We start from the raw sequence: 19,328 nt of genomic DNA on the forward strand, positions 1-19,328 counted from the left end.
GAAAAGACTGTATAAAAAAAGAAAAAGTAGTTGATCTTCTAGTAATTGATTATTTGCAGACACTGCAAGAGACTATAATAAGGGTTATGATCCTGGAGTTTATAACTGGGCTCCAATGAGTTTGCTAGTTTTTTGTGTGTGGAGAGGGTCATAATCCTTATAATACTCTCAGAGGTGCCTCAGCATCCCCCCAAATGTTAAGAAATTGCTGCTTTAAAAACTTTCTACTGCTAAATAGAATTGGTTTCATATAGAGCTCACCCTTGCTTAAGTCTGTCTGTGGTAGCTGCGTATCTTAATGATGGCAAGATCAAGGCTGTCAGCAACAGGCAAATGCCCTGCAGTGGTTTCTCTTTCAGAGTTGGGTGGGCATCTGCTGTAGTAAAAAATTTTTTCCATTGAAAGCCTTTATGACAATGCTTACTACAAATGAATGCATAGCATGAGATATATAAAATAAGCTTTTAAATTGTACCATACGCTGTAGAATAAAACAAGAGAAAATACTCCGATGTATCACGTCCTAAGGAATGGTTTCCGTTAGGTCTTAGGCTTTTCATAGGGATCAGCGAAGATGGCGCAGAATCGGTCACCGTGGCCCAGCCTGTGGTGGTCTCTCTGACCTGTGTTTTAGAATTAAAATAGTGATTATGCTGTTATGATTTGCCACAGATTTCTCTGGTTAAAAAGTGACTGAGAAAGTAATAAGTTGTTAGCAATAGTTAATATATTTTTTAAAAATTGAAATTTACTACTGCCCCAAATAAGGGTCTTTTGGATGATTAGAATGAAACTTTTCACAGCAATTTAAAGTAAACCATACTTTTTACTTCAAGCTAAATCCTCTAGGCCAAAAGAAAGATGGGTTCGTGTCCATATGTGCTGTCAGTTTAATATTATTTCCAGATATATTTCATAAATAATCATTTTGTTCTGTTTTTTCTTGCCTTTTTCATTATCGAGTATTTTACTTTTTTGCACTTTATTATTATTTGATTATAACTACTTGTTCTCATGTCTTTTCTATCAGCTTTTATCTTTTTTATTGCCAAGTTCTAGGATAGTAAGAAGTACTCAGTGAATTCTTGTCGAACAAATGAATATTAATTTTTGTAGTAACTCCAGCTTACAATTTTTTCTTCAGTATTTATCTATTATATAATTTTTAGTTCGGAGTTTCCTTTCCACAGTTTCACAGGTTTACATGTATTCTCTTTAACGCATTTCCTGTTTAGAAAAAGTACGGCTTGCTGCCAGTGCGAATTTAATTTTACATAAACATGCTCTTTGAGACTGAAACAAATCTAGTTTTCATTGTAAAAATAAAATATAAGAACTCTTCTAGGAGTTACTGCTAAACAGAACTTTTCTCTAGTCCTAATGTAACAGAAATGTGTACATATATCGGATTTAAATGAATCTTCAGCTAACAACTGTTCCAGAACAATGGTCACATCACACACAGGAATGCTGCGTTTCCTAGGACTTGACATTTTCAGCAATCGAGAATGACCATATTTTGTCAATGGAAATACTACTACTTAAAACAGAATGATGTAAATAGAATGATGTCATTTGTTTCCAAAAACTATCGATATACTAGAGTGATTCGAAAGTAATAATAAAAGCGAGATATTTCATGGCAGACTTTTGGGGTGAGGTTAGTACCGTAATTCATGCGTTATCTCAGGGAAAACGTTGCAGCCACAAGCATTGCTGGCGAATGTGCTTGGGGCAAACGGGAAACGGGTTAAAGTGCACATTTTCTAATTTAAGATGGATTTAGGTCCTTGACTGCTTCTCCACAGATATGATTTTGATACCCAGTATGCTTTTGTTGGCGATTATTCTGGACAGATCACCCTGCTAAAGCTTGAACAGAACACCTGTTCCGTCATCACGACCCTCAAAGGACATGAAGGTAGGCTGTGTGATCACCCACGGGTTTTCCACCTAGTTTGGGCATCCAAATGTAGTTCTCAGCTCTGTGGTTTCGTGAATGGTCAGCTCCTTATGATCTGGCAGATTTCAATTCGATTGGCGAGATGGGGGATTTAGATTCAAACAGAGTGAAAACTTAGGGCATTCGGGTGGGGTTTGTCTTGTCAATGTCTCTTTTAGATTGCGTTCGAATTTGTTTACCTTTTTCATTTATATTCAGAAGGCCTTTAAATTTTCCTGTAGATGGTACAGCCTTCAGAAGGATGTTATTATTTTTTAATTGGTTAGTTTCAAGGGTGCTGAACAAGGCCACGTGGATCAATACGATTAGGAGAAACGTCCGGTTCGGTTCAGCCTCAGCTTGAGAAGCCTCCCAGGGTAGGGACCGAGGGAAGAGAATGACCGGGTGGCATCTCATTATTTCTTCAGGGCACTGAGCTGGGGAGTCTCTGTGGAAGGATTTTAAAACTCAACTGGTGTATTGGGTAACAAATGAGAAACTTGGTGGCCATCTGGTTTAGACTGAAGAATTGGGGATTTGTTGAAATAATCATAGACTTTTATGAAAACAACATTTTAAGTTTAACAAGTTAAATGTTCTCTATGCTTTCTAGATAAACCGTTTAGGTGAAATCTAGTCTATCAGATCAGGGACCTTGTAGAGAAAAAGAGAAAAAGGAAGAACAGTAAGTTAAAATAGATTTCGGCAAGAAAGCACAGCCCTTGAAGACACCACTTTCCATTTGTAACTAATGGTCTCATGACCCAGGTCCTTCCGTCTTTTCCTGGGTGCTGAGGACAGTTGGTCCTGGTGACCACTGAATCGTGTTCCTAGAGAAGGACCGTGTTTATCTGCCTTGAGGCCTCTAGCTGTAGTGCATGAGCCACAGGATTAAACAAGACCAGGATTCATGCAAAATTATCCCTGAAGCCAGTTTTGCAAAATACTTTTCTATTCACTTTTGTTGTTTCTGTGAGAGACTAGTTCTGTTGTTTGCTTTTGAATATGGCTTCATGCATTTTCTATTTACCACCAAAAATATTACCAGCTTGTGTGACTGGTTCAATTTTATTAGGTTAATTAATAATTTTTTATAGACAAGCAGCAATCAATGGAACAATGAAGAGATCTGTTGGAAGAGAAATCTGTAAAGAGAAAGATTTCCCAAGGGTATCAAATTTGATAAGTTTAGCCAATATAGAGTACAAAATATAAGGTTTGGATTTTTACCTAAATTCTCTGGCATAATTGTGTGGTGCACCTACAAATTTTTTTTTTTTTTTTTGAAACACAATTTAATTTTCCTAAACATAGTCATCTTGGGGTGAAACCACCTGCAAGGTCCCAGAGACCTGGAATAAGCTAGATTTTTATCTTATATAAAGTGACCAAAGTAATCTTAACTGCATTTTCTCATTAAATATTAACAGCTATTTTCTTCTTCAAAAGCTTTTAGAAACTCTTCATGTATAGCTGTTTATAGTTTTATGATACAAAACAAGGAAAAATTTCTTTAAACATCTTTGCATTCAGTTTGACGTACAGCTGAACATCCTAACCCTGCAACTCTGGTTGATGAATGTGCAGTGTCTTCTCTGTGACTCGTGATAAAGCCTTGAATGGGCCTTTGTACAACAAAGATACAGTTTTACTGAAACTCAGCTGGTGCCAGTTCAGTCTTCAGCTGTCAAATGTGGGTGTCCCAATGTGCGGTTATAGTTAACACCCCGCCCCTGTCTCTCTCTCACCCCCAGGTAGTATCGCCTGCCTCTGGTGGGACCCCATCCAACGGCTGCTCTTTTCAGGAGCCTCTGACAACAGCATCATCATGTGGGACATCGGCGGAAGGAAAGGCCGCACACTCTTGCTCCAGGGCCATCAGTGCGTGACTGGTCACGGGGGCGGGGGGGGGAGGAATCTGAGTTTGGGCGAGGCAAGGGAGACGTTAGTATTTTGGAGACTGCCATTTGACGAGTCTACTTTTGACTCTTTTTCTGTTAGTCCTGAGTGCCTGGTGTTCTGTAGCGAAAGGGGAAAAAAAGCATAGGGTCTTCTTAGTCAAGGAGCACGTCCGCGTTTCCAGTGAGTCACACCATGGAAACGTCTGCTTAAGGCTGACGTGGGTCAGGGACCCCAGGTGCGGACTTTGACCGCGGAAGATTGCGTGTAATGTGCTACTGAGCCAACCTCGGACTGGATGCCTAACTCATTTTCTTAAATTCAAAGATGTTTCATTGCAAAGTAATGTGTGATTTGACATAGTCGTATTTGTGAGCTATGACATTGTAATACTCAGGCTCTTGCCACTTAGTCTCAAAAGAAAAAGGAAGCCTTTCCTCCTTGTTGGTTAGGCTGTCCCCAGTCACCATAAGCAGCATCAGACTGGAAAGCAGCCAAGGAAGGGCTGTCCACACAAGCCTGCAGGTCAGGAGACTCCGTCACGGGACACCCAGAGGAGCGTCAGGGAGGGGCCGATCTCTTCCCCCCGCCAGTGTGCATGGGCGTGAGTGTGCGTGTGTACCAGCAGCCTCTGTAGTGTGCAATTACTCACTCTTAGGACTGTGTGCCGGGGAGGGGGTAGTTAGGCCTCCTTTGTTCCTTGTTTCTGACAGGCAGGTGAATCTTGTACACCTGAAATGGGAACCATGGCGATTGGTCTAGAAAACTCTAATATCATCTCATCTCGGACTGCAGCTCTAAATGACTGACTTAAAAGTAGTGTTTACTTCCTAGAAACTATTATTCTGTGCAGTAAGTTATAGACTGTCAGGTAGTTTATGCTAGAATCCATACTGCCATACCAAAGACCATAAAATACCAGTGGCCGATTCTAACCAGGAAAGAGAGTTGAGGCTAAATGAAGACGGTTGCTGGCTTCCACCCTGAGACAAGTGACTGTCGTGTGTGTCGCTTGCAGTGACCGGGTGCAGTCACTGTGTTACCTTCAGCTCACGAGGCAGCTCGTCTCCTGTTCGTCGGATGGTGGGATTGCGGTGTGGAACATGGACGTTAGCAGAGAGGAGGTAAGAGAAGGAGCGAGGCAAGGCTGGCCAGGAGACGGCCCCAAGCGCTGGCTTGGCCTTCCGCCCTGGCCGCCGTAACGCCGACCGCGGTACAAACGGTCCTCTGCTCATTTGCGTTTCCACAGTGACAAGCAGTTAGCATTTAGGCTGATTTTCAGCCTGGAGAAGTACACCGAGGGGACAGTGGGGACAGGCTCCAGCACAGCCAGGGAGCGGCCTGCACCGCGTGGTCCCACAGCACACCTGGTACGCAAACTGAGAGGCGCGCCAGTGGCCGGCACCGGGACGTAGCTAGGCGCCTGGCGTTTTCTGGAAAAATATGTCTCCGTTCTCTGCCTCGATTTCCCACGGAGTTCTGTTTCGCTGAGTCCATGTCAGCAGTCTTCTTTTCAGGAGATCTGAGCTCTGACTTATTCGGGCTGCTAACTAGTTGTGGGCCCTGGTTTAGACGAGTGCCTCAATTCCCCCGAGTCTCCGTTCCCTCTTCCATAAAGTGAAATGGCTGAATGACATGACTTCCAAGGTCCTTTCCGCCCTTTAGACAGCCACTCTACTCATCCACACAATCTGCCTATTTTTCCTATTTTCAATAATAGCGTAGTGAACATTCTTGACCTTGTCATCGTGTGATTATTCAGTTATTTATTTCAGACAAATTTCTGAAAATAGACCCTTTGGGCCGAGGGTGTGTATACACTCCGAAGGCTTTTTATAGATGTTGTCAGATGATTTCCAGTCAGAATTTCCACTCTCGTCTTCGCTCGCATGGGTGTTATCTCTCTTTTCCAAATGGCATTGACAGCCTGTGTCGTAGATAGCAAAAGAGCTGATTCCAGAGAAGATCTGAAAGTATGAGATAGGAAACGCTGAGTGTTTAGCTTCAGAAACATTTACTGAACACCTGCGCGGTGGCCGTAGATCGGAAACTGAGCGAATCACATCAGAAACGGCCTGTCGGTGTTGCGTCGCCTGGCAGCGCCGGGGCGCCTGGCGTCACACAGCCAGCTCGACGCGCAGGGCAGCGCGCGGTGCCCCTTTGCAGCGGACGCGCCGTCGCCCGGGCCCCTGCACGTCTGCCCCGTGCCGCCTCTGATTGCTCGTGAGTCTGACTCCAGCTGAACCAACCTGCACGCCACAAAAATGGGCGTTTAACCTGCTTTTTAAAAAATAGTGACATTACTCATGTCCAGTCTTACATCTACCATGTTCTCTACACAAATATTTTTGGCTGCAAGATGCTCGTAATCTGGTGAAGGAACTATACTACCCTATAAATAATAAAATGCACTCCATAATATGGAGAACTACTGGTTGCTAGTTTTTTAGTGACTTTGTCAGATAAGTCAAATAGAGAAAATCTTGATTACATGTTACTGGTTAATTAGTTTTTGAATTTTCTAAAATCTTTTAATAGGCCTTAGAGTAATTTGTTATTAAACATATGTAACAGTGACTTAATAGTACAGAATGTGTCTTATTTTCTCTGGAAAGAGTTATTGAACTTTGTTTTGTATTTACCAACTGATAGTTCCATACATCAAGAACAGCTAGTAGACCGTCCTGCTCTCTGGACTCTTGGCCTGTCTTGTTTCAGTCTTACTCTGAGGGAGTGGGGAGCTCAGGAGGGAGGGGACCTTTGGGGCCCAGTGGCTGTTAGTGGCTCTTACAAGGGTTTAACAACTTGAGATTTCAATCCACTCTTCTTATCCTTGGTAAGTCCTCTTAGAAAAAAAAAGTTAGAAAGTAGAAGCAGTGTTTGTACATGAGGGGAAAGAAAAGACAGTTCTGTCGTTCAAGGTGCTTCCTGTGTGGGCGGTTCCCTTCTTTTTAGTCATTTTTGGAAGATTACCTCAAACCGCATGCGTGCCAGCCTAGAACATATTTTGCTCTACTAGCTCGTCTGTCTCGATGGCTGGCAGCGTTGGTGGGAAAGCACTTCGCGCCAAAAAGATGCATCATATTTAGTAGTGTTTTTTCCCCATTAGCTGAATGAATATTAGTGCAAAGTAAGCAGCCTATAATCTATAAGATTTTGACTACTCTGAGTTAGAGTTTTGCACAATCTGTAGGACTTCCTTAGGCAAGGGCAGAGAGGATGAACCCCAGATCCTCTAGCCCCGCAATGCTTGCCTCCAGTTTCTGCATCCCCTGGAGATGGGACTGGAGCGTGTCCAACCCGCTGTGGCTGTCGGCACCACACTCGGAGGTGGGCAGCAGGCTCACCTCTCTGCCAGATCATAAGTAGAGGAGTTTCTGTGGGGTCGTAGGCACGAAACCCAAATGAACAGGTAACGATAATTAGGATGAATCCTCTTAAAAAGAGAATGTTATTTTAAGGTGGTCGATGGCAGAATGGATGGTGTTTTATACATTAGTGCAAAGTAGATTAGCAGTGCAGGAGGATTCTTGCTGCATCATCTTTGCCTGGGTCAGGCAGATACAACTAGATGTAGAAAAGATTGAAGCAGTGAGAATACTCGACTAATGTTCTCCTTTGCTCTTCTCCGCACAAAACACAAGTCTCCTTAAAGAATAGGCGCATGACAGGATGAGTCATCATAGTTTCAGCATAACACTTAAATCCTATTAAAAGAAACAAACTTATGGGTATTTCTTAATTAAAATGTCCGCAAAAAAAAAGCCTGTTTATTTCTGATTTTGGTTTTTAGTTTGTTGTCTCAAGTTTTTTAAGCATATTCCTTCCATGTGCCCCTCTGCCCTCCAGCTCAGCAAAGTAATATTCTCTGCTAACTCCCAGATGGAATTACGCTCCCTGAGAGCGGACACAGTTGTATTGGTCGTCATTCCGCAGGACCACGTTTAGAGACTCTCACATGTCGGAATGGTTAGGACCTCTTTACAGAGTCTGCGTGGAGTGCAGTGGACAAGCGTAGAGACGCTGATTGGACCCGTGGGTCTCCGTCCACTAACGCACCCTGGACAGTTGCTTCGGTCCCCGAGCCGTTTCTTTCCCTGTAAAATGGGGATGATGTTGCTCTGTATCTCCTATGATTGTGATGAAAATGAAGTGGAATAGGCCTGGAAAACCTTCGGCACACTGACCCTTGCTGACCACGCTGCCCCTATAGCAGGCACTATGCAAACATTTTACAGTGTCAGCTCATTTAGTCCTCACAGCCTTATGAGGTGTGTACTAAGGCGTGAATATTGCTGCCGTCAATACATTTCACACTGTTTTTTGTTCCACATGACTTTTCCCCTTACATGTGGTACGGTAGCAGTTACGCTGGCATGTGTCGCAGACCTAAGACTAGGCAGTGGTACCCGCTTTCCTCCCCCCTGCAATTAAACACCCCCATGCTGTTAGCAGCAGGACCTGCCTTGTCATCTGTGTCCCTCAGGGACGTCCTCACAGGCAGTGTTCCCAGACCACCCTCTCTCCCCCATCGATCACAGAAGTAAGGAAGAACCCCACGTCGCGACAGTGCTCTTCCTCACGGGGGCACACGTCTCCATCTCTCTTGCGGTCCTCCCTTCGCATCTCCAACATTGCCCCAGTCATTTAAAGAAACCTCACTTCTGTGTCAGCCCATTTCATTTTATTTGTGAGTGTCCTCCTCAAAACAGAGACCTTTGTAATGGCTGTCATATGGAGACTTAGTTCTAGTGACATACCTAAAATACTAAGAAAGAAAGACAATAGTTTTGATGCAAAAGGAAACAAAGAATGAGGGGCACTCATCCTTTAATCCAGTGGTCCCCAACCTTTTTGGCACCAGGGACCGGTGCTCCTACAAGAATCTAACACCTGACGATCTGAGGTGGAGCTGAGGCATTGATGCTAGCGTTGGGGAGCGGCCGCAAATACAGATGAAGCTTTGCTCTCTGGCCCGCCGCTCACCTCCTGCTGTGCGGCCTGGTTCCTAACAGGCCATGGACCGGTACCCGGTCTGTGGCCCGGCAGATGGCGACCCCTGCTTTAGACCACCAGAGTTCCCTTTTGGATCTCTGTAAAGTTTACCATCTTCGCCACATATTTTATAAGGGTCAGTGTAATTCGGTCTCTGCGATTCTCCTATTATCGTTCCCTCTTATCAGATATATTTTCCTTGAGTGTTAGCTTTCAATTTCAAGAAAAGATTAATTACTTTATAATCTTCATTTGGTTTAATTTTGCAGAAATTTGTATTTTCTACTATTTTTATTCCCCATATATAATAAGTATACAATAACAAGTGATTGAGGTTAAATAGGCTTTTGACAGGTTCATCTCGTAATCAAGTACAATTTGTAATGTTTTGTTTAGAGAAATATTTTCTGAGTTTTCAAGAAAGTAATTTTGAGACTTCAGCTTCCCTGTTTTAACCAAAATTCATTGAGAACCTACTCTGTGACAGGCTATAGAGGTGAATAAGACCAATGAGTAACTCAAAGGTTAGTGGTGGGGGGTGGGGGAAGAATCCCATAGGTGAATGGTGGGAGGAGAAATGTGCATAAAGAATTAAAGTACAGAGAGTTCACTGCTAGAATGAGGTCTCCGGGCCAGTTGCATGGGCCCTCACTGGGGAGAGCTGGGAGGCAGGCGGTGGCAAATCTGTCTGAGACGACGATGCCCACCCAGAATTCTCTTGTTGTGTTGTAACCTCACAAGAGTTCCCAAGTGGTAGTTCACCAGATTCTGTAAGGAATAGGCTTTTACTCAACTGGATATAGATTTAAAGCATAAAAAAGAAAGAAAGACAACTCTAAGAGTTCACAGTGAAAATTGAATTACTACCTCTTAATCTATTGATTAAAACTCGAACAATTCCACTCCATTTTAGTAATGTTTAGTATAAACATTACTAAAATTATAAAGATTACTCAGAACACAAACAGTACTGAATATGGCAACGGCAATAATATATGGAGGAATTAAAAAAAAAAAAAAAAGCTAACCCCAACTAGGTCTAGAACCGCTGAATAATTCCCGAAACATGGGTGTCGGTGTACAGGTGCACTGATGTTGGCTCTGCCCTCCCCTTCCCCCAGGCTCCTCAGTGGTTAGAGAGCGATTCGTGTCAGAAATGCGAGCAGCCTTTTTTCTGGAACATAAAGCAGATGTGGGACACGAAGACACTGGGTTTGCGACAGGTAAGTAGCCAGCAGTGACTCACACCGTGTTAATCACGTATGTGGTTATTGGTGTAATTAATCTCCCGTTTTGTTTGGCATCACTTTTCCTTACAACTGCCGTTCATTCCTGCTTTTTTTGATAACTATCATCGTGTGACTAATGATCAGCAAGACCTTCCCTGGGGCCAGGGAGACTGTTACCTAACCGTTCCGTTGCTCGCCCCACGCTGGGAGAGCTGGGAAGTGTAGAAGACCAGAGAGTCTGTCTGTGAATAGATACAGATCTTTCAGTTTAAGACTGTTACTTATTGAAGTGTTTCTACTAGCTAAGCACAAACTTAGAATAAATTAGGACATATAATTACAAGTCCTGTGCTTTCACAGACAGAAAGTAATGATTTATTCCTCCCTGGAATACTCTGACACTAAGAATTTTAGATGATTTATAAATTGTACTATATAAGTACACCAGGAATATTTTTTATTTTATAAATTAAAGAAACATGTCCCAAATAGCCTGTAGATTTCAAAGATGCTCTTATCACTAGGTATTCACATAATACTAAAGTTCTACAAAAAATATATATATTTCTATAGCAGCCTTGAAGGTAGCCACTCACTCAGGTTGAATATGAATTTGTGCAGGTGAGTAAAAAAGAATGCTGATTTTATTCCTTTGATTACGGGTTATACCTCTAGGAAGGATTGGCCTTAAGTTTGTGTATGTTGATAAACTTTCTTTGATTTTACTTACAAAGGTATTCTCCAACAAGGTCTAACAGACTGGTAGGTGATGCTGGAGTATTTTAGCACTCAAGCTAGTGCTCTGAAGTAGCACCTGAATTCTCTCATTAGCCTGGTTCTCATGATGCATGTCTGTTGATAATGAGTGGGTTGTAATTGATGGGCGAACTCATTCCTACTTCTAAAGGAAGCACAAAGAAATGAATTTTTCTCCTATGAGTTAATAGGAGAGAGAGGAAACGAATAGGCCACTAAACTTTTAATGGCAAAAGAATATGTTAAAATAAGTAATAATAAGTGGACTGCTTTGGAATGTTCTTGAACCTTATTTCCAGCGTCACAGTTTGAAAGACTAAAATAAATAGTACAACATTTGGTTATGGATATTTGTTTCTTAGTGAGGGTATGTTACATGTAAAACTTTATTTCAAAATTTTTCTTTGACATAGGAATGAATAAATTTTTCCTTCCCCAAATCTCTAGTTTAGGCTTCTGGTTGAACCTAAAGTTGGTTTTAATGTTTGTTGTGACATCACGATAGAGAACATGAATCAACAAAGAGCTGTACTTGACCAGTGAAGTGATGTTGTTTGTAAATCCATGACGAATGTTGAAATTGTCTACCTTTTGTGTGCTCATTGCTGCGTTGAAACGGGGTGACTCATTCAAGGCAAGGGAAACCATGTGCATTAAAGCGAAGTTAACCCCCTCTCTTTCCTCCTTCCCGTGGTCCGGAAGCATCACTGCAGGAAATGCGGGCAGGCCGTCTGTGGGAAGTGCAGCAGCAAGCGCTCAAGCTACCCCGTCATGGGCTTCGAGTTCCAGGTCCGGATGTGCGATTCCTGTTACGACTCCATCAAAGAGGAGGAGTGAGTGTTTGCGCACCCCTGTCTTACTGTGCACCCGAAATGGGAAGAGTGCGCCCGAGAAACAGCACGGGTGTCCTGCCGTCTCTTCCCGATTTCATAAATGACTTCTAAAGAAAGGTTCCGTCCTAGCTTCATGACTTAAGACAAAATTCCCTGAAACACTGCAAGGATGACGTCGGTTGGACCAGCCCGGCAGCCAAGTGCGCTGTCTTGAGCCCATGCCACTCGGTGCTCTGCAGGGTCAAGGCCACGTGCACACTGGTGCAGTGGCTGAGCTGGCTCCCTCCAAAAGCATCCCTTGCTCCAACTCGGGCTCACATATGCATGGAAATTCAATTACTGGGAAAACATCTAGATACCAACATTTTTTCTTCCACCAAAATCAGATCTAGCAATCTGTTCTTAAATAGCTATTTGTACATAAGAGAGATCTGTCTGCTTCTCACTCTGTCCTGACTCAGGCAGATCCATCAGAGCAGAACCATCATTTCCTCTTCCTTCCCTCGGAATCATCTTTGAAAGTAGTAGATGGGCAAACCCAGGCAGAGGCCCGAGTTGGAAAGCTGATCGGCACCATTGGTGTCGGTCGGTGAGCTGGCGACGGAGGCTAAGGCTGTGGGCTTCGGAGCAGGGCGAGGGCCAGCGCTGCAGGGGAGCGCTGCTCCCCCGACGCCAGAGGGGTTCGGGCGAAGCCTGCAGCCTTCTTGTGGATGTTTGGCCCACGCCGCATGGTCTCACGCAGTGCAGTTCCTCTTCTGTGCAAAGGGTTCCTGTTTTTATGACCTTTCCACTAAAAAAAAAAAAAAAAAAAAAAGTTTTATAAAACAGTCTTGCAACTTGTCATGCTTTCTTCATCCTTTAATTATAAAGCTAGTTTTCAAAACTATAGCCGCATTTTTGGGAGCAAATTTTGACACTTAACTATACGTATAGCTGACCCTTGAACGGGGGGGAGGGGGGTGGTTAAGGGTGCCAGCCTCTGTGCAGTCAAAAATTCGACTATAACATTTGACTTCCCCACAACCTACTAATAGCCTACTGTTGACTGGAAGCCTTACTGATAACATAGTCAGCACACACTTTGTATGTCATATGTATTAGGTACTGTATTCTTAAAATTAAGTAAGCTAGAGAAAAAAATGTCATTAAGAAAGTCATAAGGAAGAGAAAATACAGTGCTGCACATATTTAATGAAAAAAACTTGCATAAAATTGGATCCAAACCAGTGTTGTTCAGGGGTCAGCCATGTATATGCTGCTAAGAAACATGTCTTAGCTCTAGGTACAGTCGGGCGTTTTAAATCGTCTCTTTTCTCTTCGTTAGTCGAACTTCTCTAGCAACCTTTCATGAAGGAAAACATAACATTTCCCACATGTCCATGGACGTTGCTAGGGGACTGATGGTGACCTGTGGGACCGATCGAGTTGTGAAGGTAACCTGCTTAACTGTCTCAATTAGCATCTCCGTGTAGATCGCTCCTTCTTCTCGCTGTAGTGGGTGTAAGACATTTCGAGTCCAGTCTCGCCCTCTGATTGGCAGGCTTGCCTTCCGTCTTTATGAGCATCCTATGGTATAACCAGGTGAAAACTCTGAGGAACACTTGGTGCATCATCTAACTTTAATAAACCTTTCTGTCTGCAAAAAAAGAAAAAGTGAAAAAAAAGAAAAAAGAAAACTCTGAATAACAAACCGCATGCTTATGATTCACCTCCCCTGGGCCTTGCTCACCGCCGTGGCATTTCCCTTTGCCTTGTCCGTCAGGACCTGGCACCCCCCGTCACTGTCTGGCTGATGTAGCCCAGGGTTCCAGCTCCTCGGCTGGTGGGGCCTTAGCTGACCCCTCGCTCTGGTCACTCGTTCGCATGTTAACGCTTCTCGCATCCTGTGCAGAGGACTTCCCCCTTGCAAGAAGTGACCACACATTTTTTCGTTCAGTCCCTGGGCTGCTAACAACAGAAACCAAAAGTAACTGTCGTGTACTTAGTACCACTCTTCGGCTGTGAAACTGACATAATTTATTTCATAATTTAAAAAAATGGGCTCTTACCTAGTGGGCTTTTTTAAAAAAAAACAAAATCAGTTTATAGTAAAACATTATAATGTAACTCTCGAGTATCAAGATACTACTTAAAATCTTCCTTCATGTTTTTGTGAACTTGTAGTTTGATCACTGTGATTTTGAGGAGGTTTCACAGTGAAAGAGGAGAATGGGCTCTTTTGAGCCGTGGCCAGGTCGCCCGCTGTCTGTCTCAGGGCTGGCTTCCGCGTAGCCCGGGTGACCAGTGCCACCTTCCCGCATCTTGTTTCTTGCAGATCTGGGACATGACGCCTGTGGTGGGCTGCAGTCTGGCCACCGGGTTCTCTCCACACTGATCCGGGCGCTGGCGAGGCCTGCACCTTCCCCACGGCAGCCCTTCCCTGTGGCGCCACAGCCCCTGTCACGGGGACCAGCAGGAGCCACTTAAGCACAGAGCAACATTTTTCAAAAGGAAAAAGCGGAAAGACGTGTTTTGGGCATTTGCAGAACTACCTGTGGAGCGACTGATGTGGAGAAGGACCCTCTCTAGTGGTTCCAGGAGGAACGGAACTCCTTCAGCGACACTTCCCGTGGACAGCGAGCGAACGTGTCCTCCAAACTTATCCTAGTGGGAGTTTTAGAGATGAAACGTTGACTGTTAACGCCTAGAACTTTGTTAAAGCGGTCGCAGTTCACAGACGCCTCCCCCGAGACCCGCTGGCTCTCCGCGTGCTCCCTGCCGTCGGAGCAGGGATGGGGGGCAGGACGCCTCGTTCTCTCTTTCTCGAGGGGTGCAGTAGGAACTTAAGAACCCAGGGGTCTCCCCTTACGTACTGGTAGGATGCGACTGTGCTTTATACTTAGCTATTGACAAACTTCTCAAAGACACCTGTCCTCTTCAGGTAGCGCCATTGCCTGCACCTAGTGTCTGGCCCGCTTCACTTGCTTCTTTTCTGCTGGTCAGTTTGCCATGGGTGACCCTCACGGTTGCTGTGACTTGTGACATTTCTGTGTAGTCAAAGACAGCCCACATTCTTCCTAACCCCCCACATGTGTTCTAAAGACAAACGTTTTTATGGTGCTGTTGCCCCAGGAGTCACACGAGCCGCCTGACTTCTTCCCGTTGAGGTTAGTAATGACTAAGGGGAAACCCAGCTCCCAGCGTGAGTGCGACGGGGAATGACCAGTCCGTTCCATGGAACAGCCCCGTCCTGACCAACACATTGTATTTCTGGGTCCAAGATGAGCCCCCGTGATACTGCGGCAGTTTAATATACCCCTCCGACAGGAACTCCAAAGCTTTTTAAATTATGTTGACTTATAGGCTAACTAATATTATTACTGTCTCACAGAAGGAAGTGGGTACCCCAGAGCAGCGATCATTAGCCAGGTCCTGCACAGTAATTCCCAACGGGTGAATCACTTTCACAATGACTTGCACAATCTGTTGTGACACATTGTGTTTTAAAGGGTTTTGGCCACTTAGTACCAGGATGGAGAAGAGGTGGGGGTGAAGAACATACTTTTAATATTCAAATATTTATTTGTTTGATTATTTTTAACAACTAGTACATATATCTATTGCTTTAGGACTGTGTAAGGGAGTGGAGAGAGGCCTACTTGTTTTAAGGACAAATTTAAAAATAGCAACAGTATTTTTGTTAGTCTTAATAATGGATAGTGATGAAAACTCACTACTGCATTACTGTATTGGGGTCATATCAAGACCACATGGTCATTTGATATGACACAACTAAGGACTAAATCTGTTTTTTTAACAATAGCCAAGAGGGACTATAGCGTTTTACAGGCAATGAAACTAAGATATCTTAATGGCCAAGTGACACACATAATAAGGAAGGGGAGGTCAGTCACATCCTGTTTTAGAATGATCTGCATTAAAAGTTGACTTGCCTTGAGAAATAAGACAAGGCTTTTGTCACTCCTTATAATTTTTGTGTCATATCACCCGAAAAAGATGTTTCCTTTAAGAATTTCTGTGCTTTTTGGAAAATGTGCATTACTAACATAGTCTGGAAGAAAAATCGAGCAATGGTAACTTAAATGGCAGTGTCGAATGTCAGCTTGAGTTCAGTTACTGGTTCAGCCCACACAAAGGTGCTCTCTTGGGGATTTTACAGAGTCCTAAAAGGAAAATAGAATACGATCAGTTCCTTGCCACATGGAAGAGTGCCGAACTGTGGTTTTGTTTTCCTTTATTCTGTAAAATGTGAATTTTTTTTTAATCCCTGTGATAGACTGAGCAGAACATCACAGCTGCCAAGAATATGCCATAGCCTTCAAACATTTTTACTTTAAAAATCTTTTAATGAAAAACCCCAGGGTTCCGTAGAGACTGTAAGGTTGTTGCAGTGCCTCCTAGGGGTTGAGTGAATATAAATCGAGGAGGAAATGACTTGTTGGGAGTGTGGCGTCTGGAAAAGGCAAGGAAAATGTTTCGGTGTAGTTTTCGCTCCATCCGAGCCTGTTATCATTTACCTGTTTGCAAACACACATGGCAGGCTTGTCTTGTCTCTGTCACACACTAGGTAGCAAAGGGGGTAATAATTTTTTATAGAAGTGGGCAAAAATTATTTTCTCAATTTTACCGACTGGGCACATAAGGAAAGTATAGCTAGGCCGTAGTCATTGCCTTATTTTGACTGCATTACTCTCAGACGGGTCATTTAAAATAGTTCTTTAAGTAACAGTTGCTGGTTTTTCCATTCCTGAATATTTACGCTAATTTTTACAAATAGGAATTAAAAAGTACAGAACGTTAGAGAAGATCCTTGTGTTTAGATCTAGTAAGTATGGGATAAGAAAATGACATTTCTTTCCTTTTAAACATGTTTTTAAATTGCCCTTTTTTAGTACAAATGATAGAAATACCCCTGTAGCATTAGTAGCCACATCATTTATCTCATTGTACATCTCCATTTGCTATGCCCTAGTTCAGTCCTGCTGCGTGAGGATATAAACGAGATATATTGCTTTAGGATGTGCCACTCCGCTCTCCCACTAAAGAATTCAGTTTGCTAGCTTCCACGTTTTTAAACTGTTGAAACCGGCTTACATGTAATAAACATTATACTGGCTCAGACCAAGGAGATATTTTTTAAAATCATTTTTCTTTAAATTGCTTTCTACTTCTGTTACTGGATCTGGTGTCTTAAAATGTAAGAAACCAGTCACTTACTATTAATGGTAAACCATCTGCTCATTATAAATGTGAGATTTAACAAATAAGTAATACATGCTATATTTATTCCAGTGTCTATTGCTTACTTGTTAATTGTGAGCAGATTGTTGAATGCCAACTCTATTTTCTGCAGTTTATTATACAGTAACTCTTTGAGCAAGTTGAAGTTTAATTGTGCAACAAATTTATATTAGAATACAGTAAAGTGTTTTTCTCTATAGCCTTTTTTGACTGGAGAAGCAGGGCAATATTGATTAGTACATTTATTTATCTTAGTACTGATTGTGTTTCTATAAGATACGGTGCCCTGCCTCTCCCAGAGAGCTAGAATATGTCCTTTTCTCCTATATGTGGGTTCTGTTTTTGTGTTTTGTTTTGTTTTGTTTTGTTTTTGAGAATATGCATATAATAAAATGTTCCTCGCTTGTTTACTCTGTTGCTTAATTTAGCTTTTGTTGTGTTTGCTCTGGACACGGGGCAGTAATAGTAGCCACCACGTGTTTAGCATCCTCTGTGTGCTGGGTGCTCTACCTATGTTACATTATCCAATCCTAGCAATACCTCTGCCAGGCATCATGGTCCTCACTTACAGCCGAGAAAACCGAGAGGAAAGATCCTGTCTGTCTGTTCGTCTGACTTGAAAGCACATGTCTTCCCCACACCACCTGCCTTAATGTGCTAGTGTGGAACGAGTGTTTCATGTAAGGAAAGTGGGTGTTTTCTCTTCTGGAGTTTGTGAAGCCCCGGCGTCAGGTCGCTCAGGATGCCAAGGTTCTGGGAGTGCGCCGAACTGCAAAGGTACACCGTGATCCGGTCCTGTCTCCACCTCAGCAGCTGTTTTGTCAATAAACACGGGGTGGTTCTGACCTAGGGGAAGTGCTTCCTGAGCTTAACTCATAAGTTGATCTAGAAATCAGAATGGCAGTTTACCAGGCTATTTTTAAAAAGATACAGCTTTGTTTTCTCTCATCATCAAAAGAATGTTTTTTATTATAATAAAAAGGAAAGGAAAATAAAAAGACAATACCAAAAAGTATAAAAAGATTTTTCTTTTTATTGTTCTTTTTTTTTTTTAAGAGAAAACACATTTAATTATATAAGTATGCATAGAAATTTCACCGAAAAATGAGACTCCAGGAGGCCAGATGATTTTTTTTAAACCCCCTGTCCTGCCACCCAGGGAAAATGCTGTTAAACTTAACGCCATGTTTCCAGTGTCTTTTAAAATGCGTGTATACATATATAACACACACTTAAGGGATATAGTTTTAATGGGGCCATGCTTTGTTTCCCCACTTGATGGGTTTGCCATGTCAGAAAATAGAACTCCACGTTGCATTTGTGCTTAGCCCTGCATGTCCTCGCGCACACGGACCAGGATTGCCGGTCTCTGGCCCTTCGAGGTTAGGGCAGGCCATGTGACTTGTTCTAGCCAGTGACTTTCGGGCAGAAGCATTAATTAATTGCAGGCGAGAGGCTCAGCCACAACTGTTTCTTCCATGGAGGTCACGAAGCACATGTTGGTAGTGAAGTGGGACATCAAGCCATCCTGTGGACCTGCAGTGGACTTCGCATGAGGGAAAAGTAAGTCCACTGTGTTAGTCCCCTGAGGTAGGGGTATGCGCACGTGCGTTTTACCTACAGCGTAATCCGGCCTGGACAGCAGTAGTCCATTGTACCATTATGTGGCTAAACTGTTATTTATTTCACCAATCCCTTGTCAGAATTAGATTAGACATTTTTAGAATATTTGTAATTTTAATTAAAACAAAACATTTAAAAATGCTAAACTCAGTATGCTTGTATGTTCATCTTTGCCCACTTTTCCAATTATTTTCTTAGGATTAAGTCTTAGAAGTGGGATTTACTAGGTCAAAGAATATGCGCATTGTAAGTTTTTTAAATTTTTATTGCTAATCTAACATCATTACCAACACTTGAATTTATTCCCTTTGACTAGGTAATAAAAAGGCATATCTTAGTGTCTTGATTTATAAAATTCCACTTTATTCATTTACAATGAGGATTCTGTCTGCCAAGCAGACCCCAGTTTCTGTAGGACAGTCTAGGTAGCACCCAGGCTGTCGTTGGAAGGCTGCTTAGAGGACAAGGACACAGAAAGTTTGGCTGGATGACCTCGGTGCCATCACAACAGCCTGAGGTGGTCGTCGCCGAGGGTGCTGGAGAGTCAGCTGGTCTCTTCGCTTGGAAGGTGGAAACAGCAGCAAGTTCTCGTTCCTGGCCTTCCCTTTTTAGGTTTCACCTAGCCGACCCTCCATTTGTAAAAACGTTCTCAGGTCAGCCATGCAGGTCCTCGGGTTACAGCTTTCTCTCCCATCCGTCACTCTCAGTCTCTGAGTCCCCTTGGCTATGCTGAGACCTCTCTCTCATTCTTTTCACTTCCCATAAAAACCATGCCTCCGGAAGCTCATTCACACCGATGGCGTGATTTCT

General features: G+C 43.0%; 1 protein-coding gene across 1 annotated transcript in view; it reads left to right on the top strand.

Moving 5' to 3' along the window:
* The window catches only part of WDFY1 (WD repeat and FYVE domain containing 1), a 41,226-nt gene extending 23,920 nt beyond the window's left edge, over positions 1-17,306 (top strand). The window contains exons 6-12 of the mRNA XM_036237986.1: positions 1,809-1,921; positions 3,697-3,823; positions 4,860-4,965; positions 9,958-10,059; positions 11,524-11,654; positions 12,979-13,087; positions 13,969-17,306. Coding sequence (XP_036093879.1) covers positions 1,809-1,921; positions 3,697-3,823; positions 4,860-4,965; positions 9,958-10,059; positions 11,524-11,654; positions 12,979-13,087; positions 13,969-14,028 — 748 coding nt within the window. The 3' untranslated portion in view covers positions 14,029-17,306. The remainder of the gene's footprint in view (positions 1-1,808; positions 1,922-3,696; positions 3,824-4,859; positions 4,966-9,957; positions 10,060-11,523; positions 11,655-12,978; positions 13,088-13,968) is intronic.
* The last annotated feature ends 2,022 nt before the right edge of the window (positions 17,307-19,328 follow it).

Source organism: Rousettus aegyptiacus, unplaced genomic scaffold (assembly GCF_014176215.1).
Source record: "Rousettus aegyptiacus isolate mRouAeg1 unplaced genomic scaffold, mRouAeg1.p scaffold_m13_p_2, whole genome shotgun sequence".
In the NCBI taxonomy this organism is placed as follows: domain Eukaryota; kingdom Metazoa; phylum Chordata; class Mammalia; order Chiroptera; family Pteropodidae; genus Rousettus; species Rousettus aegyptiacus.